We start from the raw sequence: 22655 nt of genomic DNA, 5'->3' as shown, positions 1-22655 counted from the left end.
CATGGCAGAGTGTGGCGATGGAAACAGCAGCAATGGGAGGCCGTACAGGGACCCATGAGAGACTCTGGACTTGGCAGCAGCATGAGGAGGTGGTATATAGGGGCCCATGGCAGATTAGGGGCCTGGCTGCAGCTATGGGAGGCCCGTAATCAGCCAGCACCCTATGTCAAAAAATTCAACACAACAGCAGTGTGAAGAGACCTGAATGTGGCACATGGCAGAGTGTGGCGATGGAAACAGCAGCAATGGGAGGCCGTACAGGGACCCATGAGAGACTCTGGACTTGGCAGCAGCATGAGGAGGCGGTATATAGGGGCCCATGGCAGATTAGGGGCCTGGCAGCAGCTATGGGAGGACCGTAATCAGCCAGCACCCTATGTCAAAAAATTCAACACAACAGCAGTGTGAAGAGACCTGAATGTGGCACATGGCAGAGTGTGGCGATGGAAACAGCAGCAATGGGAGGCCGTACAGGGACCCATGAGAGACTCTGGACTTGGCAGCAGCATGAGGAGGCGGTATAGGGGCCCATGGCAGATTAGGGGCCTGGCAGCAGCTATGGGAGGCCCGTAATCAGCCAGCACCCTATGTCAAAAAATTCAACACAACAGCAGTGTGAAGAGACCTGAATGTGGCACATGGCAGAGTGTGGCGATGGAAACAGCAGCAATGGGAGGCCGTACAGGGACCCATGAGAGACTCTGGACTTGGCAGCAGCATGAGGAGGCGGTATATAGGGGCCCATGGCAGATTAGGGGCCTGGCAGCAGCTATGGGAGGCCCGTAATCAGCCAGCACCCTATTTCAAAAAATTCAACACAACAGCAGTGTGTGAGGAGACCTGAAAGTGGCACATGGCAGGGGCATGATTCATGGCGGATTTAGTCAGTTGTATCAGGAACTGGTGGTTTGAAATCCAGACTAATCCACGCCTGATTCATTTTCACAAACGTGAGTCTCTCCACACTTTGGGTGGACAGTCGTGTCCTCCGCGGAGTTACAATACCTCCTGCCGCACTAAACACGCGCTCCGATGCCACGCTACTGGCCGGGCATGACAGCCTTTCAAGGGCAAATTCAGCTAGTTGGGGCCAAAGGTCAAGTTTCGTTGCCCAGTAGTCAAGGGGATTGTCTACCTCGGTTGGCAGGGTGCTGTCCAAGTAGGCCCAAGCCTGTTGTTTGAGCTCCTGCTCCAGGTCCACCTGATGCTGCTGCTGCTGCTGCGGCTGGTTAGTAGTTTCCTCACTGCGCTGGTGAAGAAAGCTACTCATCATCGACTGCAGACTGAGGCAGCCGCTGCTGGTGGAGCTGCCACTGCTCCTACCACCCCACCCCTCCCCTGCTGCCATGGCAGCGGAACGCGAGCGCACAGGGCCCACAGTGTCTGAGGATGGACGTTGGCGCACAAAGGCAGAGACCAACTGACTACATAGGTGGTTTTTATAGTACGTAATTTTGGCCTCCCTCTCAGCAGGTGTGAAAAAGGCCACCATTTTGGAACGATAGCGAGGGTCCAACAAGGTGGACAGCCAAAAGTCATCCCTCTGTCTGATGGTTATTATTCGGCTGTCGCTACGCAAGCAACCGAGCATGCTATGGGCCATTTGCGCCAAGGAATGCGAGGGACTCCCTGCCTCCATCTACACAGCATACTGCCACGGTGCGTCTGGGTCCTCTGTCTCCTCCTCCTCCTCCTCTCCCAGATGCTCCTGCTCCTCCACTCCTGTCCGCTGAGTGGAAAAACCACCCATTTCACTCAATAATTCCTGAGCACAAATGTCCTCCTCTACCTCCTCCTCTTCTTCCTGTCCTGGCCCCACAGGGGTCATGTGGCGTTGAGATCTGTGCGCCACGTCTACCGCACCCTGACCAGCCATTGTTAACAGCATTTGTTCCAGGACGTGCAACAGAGGAATGACGTCGTTCATCCCATAGTCCTGCCGACTCACGAATAGCGTGGCCTCCTCAAAGGGCCTGAGCAAGCGGCAGGTGTCACGCATCAGCTGCCAATGGCTGACATCTAAGTTACACAGGGGAGTACCTTTATCCGCTTGTAACATCAGGAAATCGGTGATGGCCTTTCGCTGCTCGTAAAGGCGGTCTAACATGTGTAGGGTTGAATTCCACCTTGTTGCAACGTCGCAGATCAGGCGATGCTGTGGAATTCCGTTCTGCCGCTGTAGCTCAATGAGGGTGTTCTTTGCGGTGTAGGAAAGGCTGAAATGCATGCACAGTTTACGTGACATTTTAAGGATGTCTTGCAGTGGGATGGTGGATTTTAGGAACCGCTTGACAACCAGATTGAACACGTGAGCCATGCATGGCGCATGGCACAACCTTCCTTGACGCAGAGCAGACACCATGTTCTTTCCGTTGTCGGTCAACATGGTTCCGATTTTCAGTTTGCGCGGAGACAGGCATCTGTCAATTTCTCTGTTCATTACACTCAGAAGTTCCTCCCCTGTGTGACTACGTTCGCCAAGGCATACCAGGTGCAGCACAGCGTGACACCGTTGCGCCCTGCACATGTGATATGCCGGTCGGGTAATGGGACTTGGCACGGGGGTGGCGGCTGAGGACACGGCGGAAAAAGAGGTGGTAGAGGCGGACATGTTTGCTGGACCAAGGACGTGCAAACGTGGAGGCAAAAGCGTCGTGACCTGTCCAAGTTGCTGGTGCGGCTGTGCCGGCACCACGTTCACCCAGTGGGCCGTAAATGACATATACTGTCCCTGACCGTAGTTACAGCTCCACACGTCGGCGCTGCCGTGCACTTTGGCAGAGACCGACATGCTCAAAGACTGGCCCACCATCTCTTCTACATGTGAATGCAGGGCTGGCACTGCCTTTATGGCGAAGAAATGACGGCTTGGCACTCTCCACCGCGGCGCGGCACAAGCCATCATTTCTCGGAAAGGTGCTGAGTCCACCAGTTGGAAAGGGAGGGACTGCAGCACCAGCAACTTGGACAGGAGGACGTTCAGCTTTTGCACCGTCGGGTGCGTGCTCGCAAACTGTTGTCTCTTGGAAACGGATTCCAAGAAAGACTGTTGACGGAATCCGAGAAGAGGAGTAGCAGGAGAAGGAGCATCTGAACGAGCGGAAGATGCCAACGAGCGACAACTCCCCTCAGCAGAGGTGTTGGAGCCTTGACTGGCTGATAGAGGGTGATTGACGACGTCGGGTGACGGAGCAAGTAACGGAGCGGGTGATGGAGCGGGGGCTGGGGCAGGCAGAACCGCCGTATCTTTATCACGGTTTTCCCAGGCCACCGAATGGTGACGCTGCATATCCTGACGCAACGCTGTAGTCCCAACATGGGCCCCCTGGCCACGCTTGCATTTCTGGCCACATAGTCGACAGACGGCTACGTTTACTTCCTCGGGCGGCTTGACGAAAAATTGCCACACCACCGAGTAGGAAACTTTGCCCCCGCTACTCCTCACTGGCTGACTGCTACTTCCTCCGTGCGCACCGGCACCACTACTGGCCGTGGTGGTAGGCTGCAGTGGAGCTGGTGCTCTACTCCGTGGCCGTTTGGCTCCACTGACACTGATGCGACCCTGCTGCCTCCTGGGCAACCCACCGACTGTTTCGCTCGCTGCCAAGCTGGCACCCTCTTCTCCTGATGATGCGGAAGAAATTGCCTGATGACGACGAGGCAGCCAAGTGCGATCAACCTCCTCATCATCAAGTACGGTCTCCGCCTCACTACTAGCCCCCTCGGCTGCGTCTGGGTCAGGAGACAGACCTGTCTCTAGACCGGCTACCGAGCCACTCTCCTCGCCAGTACTTGTTCGCCTGGCTGCTGAAAAGGCCGATGTCTCCCCCCGTTCCTGACCGCCCTCTGTTAGCTCTTCCTCACTGTACAGTGGGGCTGAGCCCACAGCATGTGATACTTCGCTTGGTGAGGGAACAGCAAAGGACAGGGGCAGGTAGAGGACATGTGATTTCAGTGGGCTTGCTCCCGGGCCATGCCAACTAACGGTTGTGTCTGACGTACCCACCGACCGTTGGCTGTAGGTGTCAGAGGTGACCTGGGAAGAGGAAGACGACCGAGCCAACCAATCAATGACGGCAGGGTTGTCGGTGGAGACACGACCGCTGGATGACACCGGGAGCACTGGCCTCTGGCTGCAAATAGTGCTGCCTCGACCCCTTCCTCTGCTGCCACGTCTGCTCGCTCCTAAAACATTGCCTCCTCTGCCACTCCTCTGCATGTTGTCTGACATACTCTTTAATTCAACGATTATGTGTCCCTGAGTAACAATTCTGTGTCTGTGCGAGTAACAATTCTGTGGCCCTAAGTAACAGTTCTGTGGCCCTCAGTAACAGTTCTGTGTCTGTGCGAGTAACAATTCTGTGTCTGTGCGAGTAACAATTCTGTGGCCCTAAGTAACAGTTCTGTGGCCCTCAGTAACAATTCTGCGTCCCTGATTAACGTTTCTGTGGCCCCAAGTAACGGTTCTGTGGCCCTCAGTAACAATTCTGTGTCCCTGATTAACGTTTATGTGGCCCTAAGTAACGGTTATGTGGCCCTCAGTAACAATTCTGTGTCCCTGAGTAACAATTCTGTGTCTGTGCGAGTAACAATTCTGTGGCCCTAAGTAACAGTTCTGTGGCCCTCAGTAACAGTTCTGTGGCCCTGAGTAACAATTCTGTGTCTGTGCGAGTAACAATTCTGTGGCCCTAAGTAACAGTTCTGTGGCCCTCAGTAACAGTTCTGTGGCCCTGAGTAACAATTCTGTGTCTGTGCGAGTAACAATTCTGTGGCCCTAAGTAACAGTTCTGTGGCCCTCAGTAACAATTCTGTGTCTGTGCGAGTAACAATTCTGTGTCTGTGCGAGTAACAATTCTGTGGCCCTAAGTAACAGTTCTGTGGCCCTCAGTAACAGTTCTGTGGCCCTGAGTAACAATTCTGTGTCTGTGCGAGTAACAATTCTGTGGCCCTAAGTAACAGTTCTGTGGCCCTCAGTAACAATTCTGTGTCTGTGCGAGTAACAATTCTGTGGCCCTAAGTAACAGTTCTGTGGCCCTCAGTAACAGTTCTGTGGCCCTGAGTAACAATTCTGTGTCTGTGCGAGTAACAATTCTGTGGCCCTAAGTAACAGTTCTGTGGCCCTCAGTAACAATTCTGTGTCTGTGCGAGTAACAATTCTGTGTCTGTGCGAGTAACAATTCTGTGGCCCTAACTAAAGTTTCTGTGGCCCTAAGTAACAATTCTCTGGCACTCAGTAACAATTCTGTCTGTCCCTGAGTAACAATTCTCTGGCACTCAGTAACAATTCTGTCTGTCCCTGAGTAACAATTCTGTGGCCCTAATAACGTTTCTGTGGCCCTAAGTAACAATTCTCTGGCACTCAGTAACAATTCTGTCTGTCCCTGAGTATGAATTCTGTGGCCCTAACTAGCGTTTCTTTGTCCCTAAGTAACGATTCTGTGGCCCTCATTAACAATTCTGTGTCCCTGAGTAATGGTTCTCTGTCCCTAAGTAACTTTTCTCTGTCCCCAAGTATCGTTTCTGTGGCCCTAACTCTGTCCCTGTCCCTAGTACAGAGCGGTCTGCCTCTGTTCAATGACTGCAGGCAAATGAAGAATTCCAAAATGGCCGCTATTTATAGCTTGACCATTACACAGTGCTGGCTGGCTGGCTGCTGATTGGCTGATGCGATCACATGTCGTTGAGGAATGCATTATGGGTCAGCGCGCCTTGTCTGCGCGCCTTCCCAGACATCCCCGCTCCGTCGCCGCACATGTCAGCCGCCATTTTCTGAAAAATTTCGATTCGCGCGTCCGAATTAGGCTATTTTTCGGATTCGGCACGAATCAAAATTTTTCCGATATTCGACTCGAATTCCACTTCGGCTACTTCGATTCGCTCATCTCTATAAATAATCATAAAAAATAATAATATAATAATACATTTAATTCAATAATCTAATCAAACCAAAAACACTGAAATGTGAAATATAGCGCCAAGTTCGCACATCACTGAGCTCAGTCGCAGAATCATTTTCAGTGTCTGATGAGGAATTTCCCCCACGAATCATTATCACTCAATTCTGCAAGTGGTTCTGATTTACTATCGCTGTTCTCTAGCCGGTCTAAAACCGCTTTTGACCTAAAGGGACGCTTTTTGGATGCCATGGACTTTTCTCAGTTTCCAGGCAGAAAGAACACGCAAAATGCAGGCAGGGCGTCGGACAAAGCACTCGGGACAAAATGTATGTGAAATGGGTTGAAACAGCAATGTTTTGCTATGTAAAATTTGTTTGGAAAAAAATGACATTTTTTAAAATTTTCAAATTTCCTGCCGCCGCCTGCGCCCGTACATCCCGACGTCACAGGGACCGGAACACGGAAGCCGAATGCCGGCATCGGCCGGAGGAGATGGCCGGGGACGCTGCAGGGGACACATCGTGGGAGCGAAGGACAAGGTAAGCTCTGCAGGGACTCCCTGAGCAACGCCGCATGGTAAACCCGAGTGTAGTTCGGGGTTACAGCTTTTGGTACTGACATTTTACCCCGAGCTACACTCGGGAATACCGCTAGGGAGGTTAAGCTCCTGCTGTTGTCTCTATCTTCATTACCACTTGGTACTGACTTTGGCTTATTCCTTGACTATGCTTCTGCTTGATCCCAACCTGCAACCACTTGTTAGCAACCTCTGGCTTGTTTACTGACTACACATCTTCTTAATCCCTACTTGTTGCATCTACTATTGGACCCTGGCTTGTTCACTTCCTGGTGAGGTGATACTGAGGACTGTAACCTGGTACTAGTATGCAGCAAAACCCATATCCACCATCAGGTGCCTTGGTGATGACCAGCTAGTGCTTAGACCACACAGTTCAGGTGAGCCCGTGTGCCAGGAGGACCTGTTTGTGCTGCTATTGTCTGTGTGAACTTTTCCACTACTATAGCTACTGGCATCTGAGCCTGATCCCAGACCGTGACACCAAGGGTGGCAACTTGCTAATAAATTTGCAGTTTAGTGCAACCAGTCTTGTGGATCAGGTACCCTTGCCAGACAGCGTAGCCTGATCGTCAACCACTGCAGCAGTAGAACAGTGTAATCAAGGACACTGGTCAGAGACACCCTCAGCCTGCTGACTGGGCAGTGAAGGAGCAGCAGTGCATAAATGAGCTCATCCCTCTACTCATTCTTCATTCTTTTTCTGTAAGCGTATTAACCATCAATACAAGTATGAGTGGCTTTACCTGATTGGTTTGCAGTGCTGCCCTTCCTCTCACAGTCTGACTGGTGCTCTAGAAGGGGTTACAGGAGGCTATTAAGACAAAGTCAGGTACTTAAACTAGTTGCATGTAAAATACATCTAACTCCTTTGTTGGCCATTTAGGTAGTTCCCCTGTATTGCGTAGTCACTTCTTATTGCCAGGAACTCCACGGCCTGGATTCTAGGTGTACCAGTGTGCATTTTGTCAGATTGCCTTCATAAGAAACCCTGATAACCAATTAAGTCTCTCAGATCTCTTAGGTCACTGTTGCCATTTTGCTAATCTGGCTTGCAATTTTTTTGATTGGATCTCCAACAATTGGTGGCGAATCAGGAATATGTCATATTGTGAGTTGGATTTGACTCCAAAAGTATTGGATAGAAATAACTGTCACGTTTTTGGAAATACTTATCCCTATCCTGATATGTCAGCTTTGTGAATTAAACACAAATAAATGCTTTCTTCTATTGACCACATACAGTAATTACATTACATGGTGTTCTTTATAAACGAACAGTGTTCTAACCCCTCGCCCTCCAGAGGATTGCCCCCCCTTCCTGACCAGGCCATAGTTTGCATTACAGCACTGCTTAACTTTAGCTGACAATTGCATGGTCATGCAACGCTGCACCCAAATTAAATTTACGTCCTTTTATTCCCATGAATAGACCTTTCTTTTGGTGGTATGTGATTGCCTGTGTTTTTTTTTATTTTTCGTGCTATAAAAGAAAAGCCTGACAAGTTTGAGAAAAAAACAATATTTTTGACTTTTTGCTATTAAACATGTCCAGTAAAAAAATTTTAAAAATCTAATTTTGTCATAACTTTATGCCAAAATGTATTCTGTGACATCTTTGCTAAAAACAAATCCCAATATGTGTAAATTAATTGGTTTACGTGAAAGGTATAGCGTTTACAAATGGCAGTATATATACTGGGATTTTTTTAAAATTATTTTTACTAGTAATGGCAGCAATCAGCGACTTATAGTGGGACTGTGGGACAGACATTCTTACACTGAAGGGAACTGGCTTGGTGTCACTGACATCCCCAGCAACACCAATACAGTGATCAGTGCTAGAAAAAAGCACTGACACTGTACTAATGGCACTGGGCAGGAAGCGGTTAACATGAGGGGTGATCAATGGGTTAACTGTGTGCTGGGAGTGTTTTACCATGGGGCGGTGTGTTGATGCTCACTGTAAGCACACTGCTCTGGATGGCTGTGTTGTGCAGTGTGTCCGAGCTGACAGTGAGGAGGGCTGTTAGTAAACAAAACAGTCCTCATCCCCGTAGGAGATCCTTGTAACTCTTGCACGCCCCTTACCCGGAAATGCAAAATCACACATATATATATATATATATATGTGATTTTGCACACCCGTTCCTTTCTGTAGCAGTATTTCTGCTATAGGGCGGCCGGGAAGCGACTAATTACCCCCATTTGGGGGGGGGGGGGGCACATTTCAGCACACAGATAAGGAGTTCAAATTGTAAACAAAAGACCCGACATTAATTAGAAGGCTCCATATCAATTTATTGTGAACACATTGCATGATGTATTGCTCGGGGTAACAAGTGCAGTATTAAGGAATTATTCAGGGATACGTATAATACAAATAATAATGCAAAAACATATTCACTTTGAAGTAATAATAAATTGTTCAACAGTTACAAAGACTGGAAAATTGCATAGGAAATTAGGCTTACACAAATTTTACATGGAAGGCACTTTGCTAGAGACAGTAAGACAAATCAGATTAAAAGAATAAAACATTGAAAAATGTCAGTGCTTGGCAGTTCACTGGAGACACAGGATATCATTTCATTTCAGGACAATGCTGGTACTGGTACTATAAAGGGTGATGATGGTCAATGCTCTGCTGTGACCTCACAGTGATAAAGTTCAGAAACAACTACACAGAATAATTGTGACTGATGTTCTCAGAACGTTTTACATCCATGAGTTGTGGAAGAGTTAAGCTCGGTCATTTCTAAGACTTTCTTTCCATTTGTTAAACATTTGTAAATGACTGATATGGTATCAATAGACTGACGTAGAGCCATCATGTTAGCAATTTTTAAAAGGTGCTGTAAGTATAGAGCTATAGATTTTACTCCCAATGTGGGAGAGATATGTGAGGAGATGGTAATGGTCATAAACAGTACAAGATGTGGTAGAAAATCATTTCATAAATGGAGGCTAGCTAGAACTGAATATCACAAATTATAGTATGGATTTATGAAAAACTGATGTTGGATAACTAAACACCTAAATATAAAAATGTCGCACAAAATCAAGTGAAAAACACTTACTTTTAAGTATATATAAAGCCACTTCTGAGTTTTGTATAGAGTAGGAAATGGTTAAAACCTACCATATTTTTTTTTTGGTCATTTATATCCTGTTAGTGAGAATTTCACTTCCTTCCTCATGATGGAATTCACTGTGAAATGAGATGGGGGTTGCTGCAAAAAGTGTCAACTTGAATGACTTCCTTTCTATTTTGTTACATTGACAACTCAAATTTTGGATTTTTCCTCAATTTCAGGCCCAATGCCGGTTGTCACTAGGACAAATAATCTTCTAATGATGGAGTTGCTAACTCAAAAAAAAAAAAGGTTTTGGCATTAGATCTTAGATGCCCTTTAAATGGCCATGTGACATGAATTATCCCCCCTTTTGATTGGAGGAAAAGTTTAATTTCAAGCTATACAGTGCCCCTTACTGTATAGAACGGTTTCTTCAGGAGCTACGTTTACTGAAATCAGTAGTTTGGAAAAAAAGGGTTGTCATCCTGAAAAAAAAAAGTATAAAAGATTGCTTACTTAAGGATCAGGAACGGATCTTCTTTGCACGTTTTTATTTGCTTTTGCTTTCTTTTTGTCCATTTTATACATCACTTTTTCAGCCTAATTATGGAACTTTTAAATAATCAAAAATAATAAAATATTACATATTAAATTGACCTGCTTGTACCAAAGAAATGACTCTTCAGCAGATCACATGAATTATTTCATCAATCGTGATCATTTTTTATTGCTTGAAATTAGAGAGGGACCCCACACTGGCACTGTGCTATGGCTTTTGGATAGGCAGTGTTTGGTGATGGGGTTCATACTGTATGTGAGCTTCCTTTTCATTAAGAATTTATTCCTTGGTCATTGCTTCCCTGGCCATTTCCCTTTCTCATTTTTGTACAGTAACTATGAACAAAAGTTTGGGGTAGTTGCAGGGGCGGACTGACCATTTGGAAACTCTGGCACTGCCTGAGGGCCCGGGGTCAGTAGGGGGCCCCACGAGATGCTCCTGGTACCTTTTTCATAGGCTTTTTTGAGTTTGGGCAAGGACACAGGGGCCCCATGTTCCCCTATTGCCTGAGGGCCCCATGAGTTGTCAGTCCGCCCCTGGGTAGTTGTTATGATAGGTAAAACAACTCCTTAGATCCTAATTATAGATGAGCGAATTATTCAAAAATTTGGTTCGGCTGATTCGCCGAATTCGCCGAATAAATTCGCTTCGAGCCGAATATATTCGCTGCGAATTTAACTTATAAAAAGGGTGTTTCTAGGCTTCAGAGAGCCTTTATATTAGTGCAGAACACTGTACCTTTAATTTAAATGCCCTTGGAGTCTGCTGGGGAAGAGAAATAATACTGTCAGTCAGTATGACATGCAGATGAGTGCCGTCGATCTTAGAATCACCGCACACTTCACTCATTTGGGCAGTCACGGGGCCAAAATCAGAGTGTGGAGCCACAGTGTGGCGGTGGAGGCAGCAGCAATGGGAGGCCATACAGCACCCTATGACAAAATGGAACCCACCAGCAGTGTGAGGAGACCTGAAAGTGGCACATGGCAGAGTGTGGCGATGGAGACAGCAGCAATGGGAGGCCGTACAGGGACCCATGACACACTCTGGACCTGGCAGCAGCATGAGGAGGCGGTACAGGGGCCCATGACAGATTACGGGCCTGGCAGCAGCATGAGGAGTCGGTACGGGGGCCCGTGGCAGATTACGGGCCTGGCAGCAGCATGAGGAGGCGGTACAGGGGCCCATGGCAGAGTGGCGGAGCGTAAGCAGCTAAAATTGAAGGCCATACAGAGGCCTATGTTAAAAAGTCCCCCCAGCAGCAGCGTGGGGAGACGACTATCAAGAGTCCAATGGCAGAGTGGCGGAGCAGAAGCAGCTTCAATTGAAGGCCATACACAGGCCTAGGTTTAAAAGTCCCTCACAGTTAATTCCAATAACGAACTCTACTCCTCCGTGCAATCTACTTACGAGACCCTGGGCAGGTCTGGGTCCAATTTGTGGTAGAGACTGGTTTTGTTCAGCCATGCTTGAGCGAGTAATAACAGGTCTGTGCTGCCCTTTGGTGTCTGGCTTAATGCGCACAACACTGAACGTCCCAGCGTTTGTCAACGATTTGCCGTTAAGTGATGCAAACCCGCTGAACCACGTTCATGAGGAGCCGGTACAGGGGGCCATGAATCAGTATGGACCTGGCAGCAGCGTGAGCAGACGACAGAGGCACATGGCGCAGGGTGGCGGTGTAGGCAGCAGTATTCTGAAGCCATACACAGGCCTAGGTTAAAAAGCGGAAGCCGTCAGCAGCGTGAGCAGACGACAGAGACACTGTGTCCCTGAGTAACGATTCTGTGTCCCTGAGTAACGATTCTGTGGCCCTAAAGTCTCTGTGGCCCTAACTCTGTCCCTTAATACACACAGGTTTGTCTCTCTTGAATGACCGGAGGCTAATGGAGAATTCTAAGATGGCCGCGATTTATAGCTCCACCATTACACAGTGCTGGCTGGCTGCTGATTGGCTAATGCGATCACATGTCATGAATGCATTATGGGTCAGCGCGCCTTGTCTGCGCGCCTTCCCAGAGATCCCCGCCCCATCTTCTCTGTCCATTTTCTCCGTCGCCACACATGTCGCTGCCATTTTTGGGAAAATTCGTGCATCCGAAGTTTGCTAATCTTCGGATTCGTCGCGAATCGAATTTTTCCAAATCTTCGGAACGAATTCCACTTCGTCATGTTCGATTCGCTCATCTCTAATCCTAATGCTCTCCTCCACAAAGCAGCCTGTGGTCACAAGACTCTTAGAAGTCAGGTCCCGTCCACACTGGTGCCCTGCGGTAATACGACAGTTACGGCATACATTGTCACAATGCACAGAAAGGCATATTATGCATCTCTTAGATTATCAGCTCTAACGAGCCGGGCCCCTGAATCCTCCTGTATTATTTGTATTGTGTTTGTCCTGTCTGCCCTCATGTTGTAAAGCACTGCGTAAACTGTTGGCGCTTTATAAATCCTGTATAATAATAATAATAATAATATAGGTGCAATTCAGAGCGATTAATGCTTCAAGTGTTACTAAACCCCCAACAGTACAATCAGTCTGTAGATGCAGTAAAGCGTGCTTGTTATACTCACTGTGGAACCTAAGGGGTTAATCCTCTGCATTGTGTACAAATGCTGTTTGGTCCTGTCTTTTCTGATCCTCCCCTTCTTTCAGTGTTCCCCTGATAAGACATATTGTGTGGAGACACTCTGCACATGCTCAGTTTAGTGTGTATTGCTACAAGACCGCTATATACTGCTGATGTGAAATGGTATTTAGCAGTTTATATTTACTAAAATAATTGCATTTCCGTGTTCTGTGTACTGTGGGAGAGCGGATATAGTGAATGCAGGGTCCAGGGAGACCATATATAGTGAATGCAGGGTCCGGGGAGAGCAGATATAGTGAATGCGGGGTCCGAGGAGAGCGGATATAGTGAATGCGGGGTCCGAGGAGAGTGGATATAGTGAATGCAGGGTCCAGGGAGACCGGATATAATGAATGCAGGGTCCGGGGAGAGCGGATTTAGTGAATGAAAGGTCTGGGGAGACCAAATATAGTGAATGCGAGGTCCGGGGAGAGCGGATTTAGTGAATGAAAGGTCTGGAGAGACCAAATATAGTGAATGCAGGGTCCGGGGAGAGCGGATTTGGTGAATGAAAGGTCTGGGGAGACCAGATATAGTGAATGCGGGGTCCGGGGAGAGCGGATTTGGTGAATGAAAGGTCTGAGGAGACCATATATAGTGAATGCGGGGTCCGGGGAGAGCGGATATAGTGAATGCAGGGTCCGGGGAGAGTGGATAGAGTGAATGCAGGGTCCGGGGAGAGCGGATATAGTGAATGTGGGGTCCAGGGAGAGCGGATATAGTGAAAGCGGGGTCCGGGGAGAGCGGATATAGTGAATGCAGGGTCTGGGGAGAGCAGATATAGTGAATGCCGGGTCCGGGGAGAGCGGATATAGTGAATGCGGGGTCCGAGGAGAGTGGATATAGTGAATGCAGGGTCCGGGGAGAGCGGATATAGTGAATGCGGGGTCCGGGGAGAGTGGATATAGTCAATGCGGGGTCTGAAGAGAGCAGATATAGTGAATGCAGGGTCCGGGGAGAGCGGATATAGTGAATGCGGGGTCCGGGGAGAGCGGATATAGTGAATGCTGGGTCCGGGGAGAGCGGATATAGTGAATGCGGGGTCCGGGGAGAGCGGATATAGTGAATGCTGGGTCCGGGGAGAGCGGATATAGTGAATGCTGGGTCCGGGGAGAGCGGATATAGTGAATGCTGGGTCCGGGGAGAGCGGATATAGTGAATGCGGGGTCCGGGGAGAGCAGATATAGTGAATGCTGGGTCCGGGGAGAGTGGATATAGCGAATGCGGGGTCCGGGGAGAGTGGATATAGTGAATGCAGGGTCCGAGGAGAGCGGATATAGTGAATGCGGGGTCCGGGGAGCGGATATAGTGAATGCAGGGTCCGGGGAGAGCGGATATAGTGAATGCGGGGTCCGGGGAGAGCGGATATAGTGAATGCAGGGTCCGGGGAGAGCGGATATAGTGAATGCGGGGTCCGGGGAGCGGATATAGTGAATGCAGGGTCCGGGGAGAGTGGATATAGCGAATGCAGGGTCCGAGGAGAGCGGATATAGTGAATGCAGGGTCCGAGGAGAGCGGATATAGTGAATGCGGGGTCCGGGGAGCGGATATAGTGAATGCAGGGTCCGGGGAGAGTGGATATAGCGAATGCAGGGTCCGAGGAGAGCGGATATAGTGAATGCAGGGTCCGAGGAGAGCGGATATAGTGAATGCGGGGTCCGAGGAGAGCGGATATAGTGAGTGCGGGGTCCGGGGAGCGGATATAGTGAATGCAGGATCCGGGGTGACCCAATATAGTGAATGCAGGGTCCGAGGAGAGCGGATATAGTGAATGCAGGGTCTGGGGAGAGCGGATATAGTGAATGCGGGGTCCGGGGAGAGCGGATATAGTGAATGCGGGGTCTGGGGAGAGCGGATATAGTGAATGCGGGGTCCGGGGAGAGCGGATATAGTGAATGCGGGGTCTGGGGAGAGCGGATATAGAGAATGCGGGGTCTGGGGAGAGCGGATATAGTGACCACAGATGTCATTGACTAAAGTTTCATCTTTGTCCCATCTGTATCCTCCCGGTCCCTGAGGTCTATGGAGAGATGCAGCGTACTCCTTGTGATCACCACCAGCATTCTCACAGGGGACATTACAGAATGGACACTGCTTATCCCAGCCAATCACTTTCTTCAACAATTCCTCCTGAGGCTTTAGTGTGACTCTGGAGAGAAGGCGTTCAATGTCTGACAATTCTGCGTCTGATAAAATTTGCTCCATTTTGCTGGGAAGATAGAAAATAATGTCCTCAGAGAACTGGCTGCCATTTGCTGTGTTGTGGAAAGTAATCATTGTCATTTTATTCTGTGAGATCACTATTTCTTTGTCTAGTGACTTGCAGAAACTTTCCAGAAATGTCACAATGGTCTCTGATTTCACACATTCCTCACTCTTCAGGACTTCTTCAATTTTTTCAATGATTGGAGATAAAAGCTTTTCTACGAAGGAGTTTAGAGTTTCTGGACTCTGATATTTTTCAATAATGTAATGACGGATCCAGCCTTTCACAAAGGTCTTCTAATGATTAATGTACAACAAAAAGCATTCAAATTCTTTTTTCTTCAGCAGGCCCTCAAGCACAGTTAACTGAAATGCACTTCTGCTGCTAAATATATGACTTTCAGAACTTTGTAAAATGTCATTAATGATTTCCTTGCCGAGATGTCACAGAATATGATCAGTTAGTGCTCTGACATTCATCTTTCTCATGGAATATGCTCTTAAATGTGGCCAAATATTGAGGTTTTAATTTTTCAAGGCAAATTTTGGGGTCGTTTCCTTGAATGAACCTGTCATGTATGCCCTGAAATGCTCTAGATGCTCTTCCAAAGATAAAAAGTTTTACATCTAACTCAAACTTGGGAGAAAAGTGACATTTGTGAGTAGTTTTGTCTTTGAGTTTATAATTGATCATGTGTAGCAATTCCTGAAAGTAAGTATCATCATAATCCCCTGTGGTGCCTGCCTTCTCTTTGATGTATGTGTCACACATATCTATTAAAGTCATTGCAAGACCTTCTATCTTGTCCAGGTATGCCTGACTTATAAAGAATACATTGCGATATGAGGAAAAAAAAGTCTTTTCAACGTGGCTTTTGTCAGGAACAAATGGATTGATCCCATAGTCATCCAAGCTCATCACACTGATTAGATCTTCATTAATACCGCCTCCCTTTACACCCATTTCATTCTTAATCTGATGAAGAATCATTTGTCCGATGTTACGTCTTGTCAGTTCCTCTATTTGTAAATCAGAGAGGGTTTTCTTCCACATCTCTTCAAATTCTTGCTTTGCCTCCATGTCACCAAGTTCACAATTCCTTTCTCTGCAGTTTTTTAGGAGATTTGTTATTTCTTTCTCGATCAGTTTCTGAGATGTCTTCTGAATATCAGGAATCTTGAATTTGCCTTTCTGGATTGAAACTGCCTCATTGAGTGTATTAAGCGCTTTCCTTTCCAGTTCTTTCTTCAGGAATCTCACACTTATGAAGAAATCCTCTTTGTATCGTTCAATGAGATGAACATTCTCACATTTGCTGTCAAAATACATTTCCAGTAGCTTCAGCATTGTATATTCCTCTTCTGACAGTAATCTCTGAAGATCAACTTTAAACTGCATGTACATCTCATCACTGAGACTGGCTGAGGATTGATTTCTGATGTAAGTTTCTTTGGTGATCATCCAGCTATGGATCTTTTTGGTGAAGTCCCATTCCCACTGGGAGTATTGCATAGACAGCTTGGTATAATCTTCTGCCACCAGACTGTTTCTGAAACTGAAGGTGAATTTCTCATGTTTCACTGAGCTCCACAAACTTTTTATCCATGTGACGAAGTCAGGGATTTTGCATTCAATTCTATTAGAATTTGGAGATTTTAAAAATTCCAGCAAATATTTCTTTAATTCATAAACATTTTCACTGTAGCCAAAGTTTACTGGAGCCATTGGTGGAACCCCTTGCCACAGTCCAGGAATGTACCAGTTGTGTTTCTCGGGATCATAATCCATCACATCACTGAAACAGGTAATTCCATGTTTATTCTCCATATTTGCAGCTACTTTTGTAATTTCATCAAGTTGTTCTAGAAATTTCTTCCTGTCTCTCATGTTCTTTTCATGAGCAGATACATCACTGACATTCTGATGTACAAACTGACAGCTGGGCTTCTTCCTGATTTCTTTCATCCGAAGAAAAGCATGGACCACAATCTGTAAAATATCCTTCATTTCTGATGGGTTCTCCATGGCCATGTTGATGATGGTGATATCACTCAACCCCACCACCAGTGTGGCCAGTTCATAGTCATGTTCATAGCTGTCCTCCAAAGAGGCCAACTCTGGAGCTTTCAGCGGCTCAGTGTCAATCACCAAGATGAAGTGACAGCCCAGCTCCTCTTGGAAGTTCTCTTTTACTTTCAGGAGAGTCATGAAGGCTCCTCGTGTGCATCGTCCACTGGCCACCGGGAACTGCAGACCAAACATGGTGTTCAGAAGGGTGGACTTCCCTGTACTCTGCACTCCCAGCACTGTGATTACTCTCATTTTGCATTGTCCTCCTGTCTTATTGTCTAGCTCAGTCAGAACATCAGTTATCCACTGTAATGGAATATTAGAGGCGTTACCATCAATCAACTCTAAGGGGAACCCATCTAATAGGAGATCAGCAGCAATTCCTGGAAGTTTGGTGAATTGTCTTGTGGTTTTATTATTCTGTTTGTTAACAACTGTGGAATACTCAGCCTCATACAACTGTCCCAGCTCACGTAGGAAATGTTCTATTCCTAAAGAACTGTCTGAGATTCTCTGATCCAGCTGCTTAAGTTCTGAAGTATATGATTTACTGTTACATTTTGCCTTGTATTCAGACTGCAACAAGGAAATGTTATTTCTTACAATTGAATCCAGTTCAAATTTCATCCATTTCAAGAAATAATGTTTTTCAGCCTTGGAGAGGTCAGTAATTGCTTCAGTAAAATGCACTATGCCTACAGGAATGTCATGTTTGTATTGTTTTTCATGGAGTGATCTGATCTGTTGTTTGAGCTCAGATTGATATTCTTGTGCATCTTTTCCCCCTTGTCTCGTCATTCTGCAAATTTCTTTTTCTACTTTAGACAATTCCTTCCACAGATCTCCCTGTAATTTCAATGTTTCCTTTTTATACCCTTCCACATTTTTTATTACTGAAGTAATATTATTTGCAATTGCTTTTGCTTTCTGACATTCAGCGGAATTCTCATCAACAAATATATGAAGTCCTTCAGTTATATTTGTAGCACTACACAGGTTTCGTCTTTCTTTCTGACTGTTTTTTAAAGCATTCTCAATGCCATTCTGAATTTTTGTCACCAGTGCTGCATCATTGTCTGTGCTGGTTTTCAGAATAATATTTGTTGCACTCATCTGTAAAATTGTCATTAGATTTGTTATGTGCTTTGAGGTCTCCTTACTTATTTTTTTCCCCTTTTCTGGAGTAACAATAAAATAAAACTGTGAGTCAGTGTTACTGAAGGATGATAACAATCTGAATTGTATCTGAGAAATACTTTCAATGAATATAAATACAGCTGATGAGACTCGAGTCAGAAATGTGAATTGGTTCATGTTGGTCTCCAGGTCTCCTCGTAGGTTGGTCACTGCAATGGGTTCTGGGAAAACATCAGACTTACCACAGGGAAAATACCAGGACATTTCCACAAGGCCATCAGATATTTTCCTCTCGATATTTCCTCCCTCCATATCATCGTGTATGAAGAAGTTTTGGTGTTGTTGGGCTGGATTAAGAACTTGATTCAGGATTTTAGATTTGGATAGTTTGGTGTCACCCAGTCTGATGAAGGAGAAAATAGGCATGGAAATATTCACCACATTTTCCTCACTGAACCCTTTCCTATCAGTCAGTGACTGAGGTCTCCACTTCTTCAAAATGTCCCTCTTTGCCCAAAGCATGAGGGTGCAGTGTGACCCATCAGCAGCAGGGAGAAGGAGTGGGACGGCAAACTGGCACATGGACAATTTAGATACAATCTCTTGTTGTAGAAAACTGTCTGAACAATGGAGGAGAGCACAGAGGACATCCAGGGGGTGAATGGATTCAATTGAACTACACCCCTTCAATCATTGACTCAAACATGTTTTCAGTGGAATTGATTATTTGTGTATCTTGTCCATACTGAGTATTAAATGCAGCTCTGTTCATGGCCATCAGCTTCCTCAAAAAATGCCACGGAACATCTTGAATGGTCTGGGGATGGACATCACTCAGAGTCTCTGCTCCGATTTCTAGGATGTTACTCAATGTCAGTTTGGAATTATTTAAATGCTCCATATTTAATCTGACAAGAAGTTCCTGGAAAATCTTCAATTTATCTGTTAAAAGAGTAAAATGTTTTTAATATATATCCTTATGTTAATCATTACTGGTATAAATAGTTTAATACAATAAATAAAACAATAAATACAACAGTCTAGGTTCACACCTAAGTGTTTTGCAGTGCATTTTGCATTTTGCAGAAACGCACTGCAGTCCATTTAACATGATCTCCTATGGGACACATTCACATCTTCGAGTTTTCACCTGTGCCTTTTTTGGAAAAGTGCAGGGACTTTTTTAAACGCAAAGCGCTGCGTTTTGGTACAATAGACACTGCAGAAATGCATGTAGTGTGTTTTTTATGTGTTTTTGATACGATTTTGATGCTTTTTGCATTTTAATCTGTCCAGTTTGAAAAAAATCCTTAAAAAAGCCTGCAAAACACATCAAAAACGCATGGGCAAAAATGCATGGCCAAATACACATGGAAAAAACCGCAAAATACATTCTACTCACTGTTGTACAATGTTATAAAAATTGAGATAAAGCAACAAAAAATAATACTAAATGAAGTGCTAAATATTGCAAAATAGAAACATCTAACTCATTCTTAAAATATAACATGTTTTTATTAAATTGACTACATCATGAGCTATTCTAAGGCAAAAATGCATGAAATGCTTAATTCTTAGTGAATTATTATTATACAGGATTTATATTGCACCAACAGTTTGTTCAACACTTTACAACATGAGGGCAGACAGTACAGTTACCGGAGGTTTTTTTTCTCATAAAATAGGTGCAGAAACGCCCCCCTTCTGAGTCACTTCTTGTCTCCGCCTTCCCCCACCTCCAAGCACTGTCCCTTGGTTCCACCCCCTACCCACCTCCCAGTACTGCTCCTTTTAGAGAATACAGAGCCAAGTATAATTTTATGGTGCTAAGTACTTTGTATGGAATTTATTAATGATAACAAGATAAGCAATACAATAATTCTCCCAAAGCCAGAAGCAATAGAACCTCCCCCCCTTAGCAACAATAGACCTCCATGCAAAAATAGATCCCCCAGCAGCCAACATCAATAGACCTTCCAGCACACCCCATCACCCCTTGCCATCACATACATTTAGTGCTGGAGGTGTCAGCGTTCCCCTGCGGGAAAAAAAGCCCTGATAGTTACAATACAATTTCATGCAGTAGGAATCAGAGGGCCCGGCTCATTAGAGCTCACAATCTAAAAGGGGAGGATCAAGTGATACAAAAGGTAATAACTGTGGGGGACGGGCTGATGGAGAAAATAAAAGTGCAGTTGTTAGGTGGAGGCAGGATAAGCTCTGAAGAGAAATGTTTTCAGGGATCATCAAAAAGTGGTCACAGTAGGAGATAGCTGGACAGATTGGTGTAGGGAATTCCATAGGATGGGAGAGGCTCAGGAGAAGTCCTGGAGACAAGCATGGGAGGAGGCAAAAAGGGAGATAGAGAGCAGGAGGTGTTGGGAGGGACGAAGAGTGTGATTTGGTTGATATTCTGAGACCAGGTTGGTGATGTAGCTGGGGGCCGAGTTGTGGATGGCTTTGTAAGCTGTTAGTATTTTGAATTTAATTTTTTTGGGTGAGCGGAAGCCAATGGAGGGATTGGCAGAGAGGGTGGCAGACACTGAATAGTTGGTAAGGTGGATGAGTCTGGCAGCAGCATTCATGATGGGCTGAAGGGGGGCTAGCCTATGTAAAGGTAATCCAAGGAGGAGGAAGTTGCAGTAGTCAAGGCAAGAGATGTCCAGGGAGTGGATTAGGAGCTTTGTGATGTCATTGGTTAGGAAGGGGTATATTTCTGAAATGTTTTGGAGGTTGAGGCAATAAACTTTGAAAAGTGATTGGATGTGGGGCCAAAAGGAAAGTTCAGAGTCCAGGATTACACCTTGTACCCTGGCTTGCAGGGACAGATTAGTAGCTAGGTCATTGATCTTGACAAAAAAAGTCAGGGGAAAGGACACGCGGGGGAGGAAATATTATGATCTTGGTTTTGGATAGATTGAGTTTGAGGAAGTGATGTGACATCCAGTCTGATATGTTGGTCAGTAATTTAGTGATGCGTGAGGAGACTGATGTTGTGAGCTGAGGGGTAGAGGGATAGATTTGGGTTTCATCAGCATAGAAATGGTATTGAAAGCCATGGAAGGCTGACCCAGGGAGGAGGAGTAGATTGAGAATAGAACCAAAAACAGAACCTTGGGAGACTCATCCGGAAAAAAGAAAAGGAGAAGAGGAAGTAGAATTGTAAGTGACACTGAAGGTACGGTGGGATAGGTAGGATGAGATCCCCCAGCCTAAAATACTTCTATAGCTCAGATAACTTACTTTCTGGAAAGTGGTGGGACAGGTCACTCAGTGCTGGAAATCTGGGGATCATGTTCTCAAGATGACACAGGAATTTCTGACAGTGTTCTTCTTTCTGAACTATAATGCTCATCATTTTTTCAACTCTCCCTCTTGGATCTTCATCATGTTGAAGTTGAATCATCTCATCCGCGGTTATGAGGCCTTGAGATCGTAGCTCATCACAGAAACCCTCTGTGTCCTCCTCAAACACTTCTATTAATTTCCATCTAAGATGTTTTATCATCTTTGTGGCATCTGTGGCAGAAGTCATGATTTCTTTGTTTCAGAATCTAAAAATAAATAACAAAGACAGTTATTCTGCGACTTCATTTTTAACTGAACATATAGTGTATTTTTTGATGATCACACAATTTACTATATTTTACCTGTAAAGTGTATGTAAATGCAAAACAATTTTGGATGGTGTAAGGAAGGGTTGGGCCCTTTGCTGGGTTTCTATTGCTATCTGTGTCCCCACTGTGGAGATTCATCCTTTAAAGTGAGGGGGAGTCAAAAGATTTTTAAATTGTCACAGGAACAAGAGATGAAAATTAATCTTCCAATGAGGGTCATTTATTCAGGTGGCAACTGTATAAAAGGGGAATTCCTCTCACTTTGTAGGAATTTTCACTCACCTCCTGTTGTGGCTCCGGGGACAGGAATTTAAGGGATTTCTACCTGATGGGGCAGAAACACAAAAAAAAAAAACTCATCTGAATTTTTTACTCCTCCCTTTTTCTAGCCAAGAAATAAAACAAAGTTTGGCCTATACAGGGATTTTAAATCTGTGATTTAATTTTCACACTTTTACTTTCGTACTAATCAGTGCAAAGCTCAGTAAAGTCTTCTTAAACAGACAGAAGGCATTATTCCTAGTTTCAGGGCAGTGGGCGGAGCCATTCAGCAACAGACAGCATGGATTCATGAAAGACAGAAGTTGTCAAACAAATCTGATTTATTTTTATGAGAAGGTGAGCAAAACCTTGGACAGAGGGGTGGCGGTGGACATGGTATACATGGACAGAGGGGTGGTGGTGGACGTGGTATACTTGGACAGAGGGGTGGCTGTGGACGCGGTATACTGGGACAGAGGGGTGGCTGTGGACGTGGTATACTTGGACAGAGGGGTGGCGGTGGACATGGTATTCTTGGACAGAGGGGTAGCTGTGGACGCGGTATACTGGGGTAGAGCGGTGGGGGTGGACGTGGTATACTTGGACAGAGGGGTGGCTGTGGAC

General features: G+C 45.9%; 1 protein-coding gene across 1 annotated transcript in view; it reads right to left on the bottom strand.

Moving 5' to 3' along the window:
• LOC149434729 (interferon-induced very large GTPase 1-like) overlaps nucleotides 1-21688 on the bottom strand; it is a 118605-nt gene extending 96917 nt beyond the window's left edge. Inside the window, 4 exon segments of the mRNA XM_089663462.1 lie at nucleotides 14699-15411; nucleotides 15413-18837; nucleotides 18839-19095; nucleotides 21397-21688. Of these exon segments, the coding sequence (XP_089519588.1) occupies nucleotides 14699-15411; nucleotides 15413-18837; nucleotides 18839-19095; nucleotides 21397-21688 (4687 nt within the window).
• Between the last annotated feature and the right edge of the window lie 967 nt (nucleotides 21689-22655).

The sequence above is a fragment of the Staurois parvus genome, unplaced genomic scaffold (genome assembly GCF_062004578.1).
Source record: "Staurois parvus isolate SC_StPar_1 unplaced genomic scaffold, SC_StPar_1.0 ptg001692l, whole genome shotgun sequence".
NCBI lineage: Eukaryota > Metazoa > Chordata > Amphibia > Anura > Ranidae > Staurois > Staurois parvus.
This window is presented reverse-complemented; position numbering and strand designations above follow the sequence as displayed.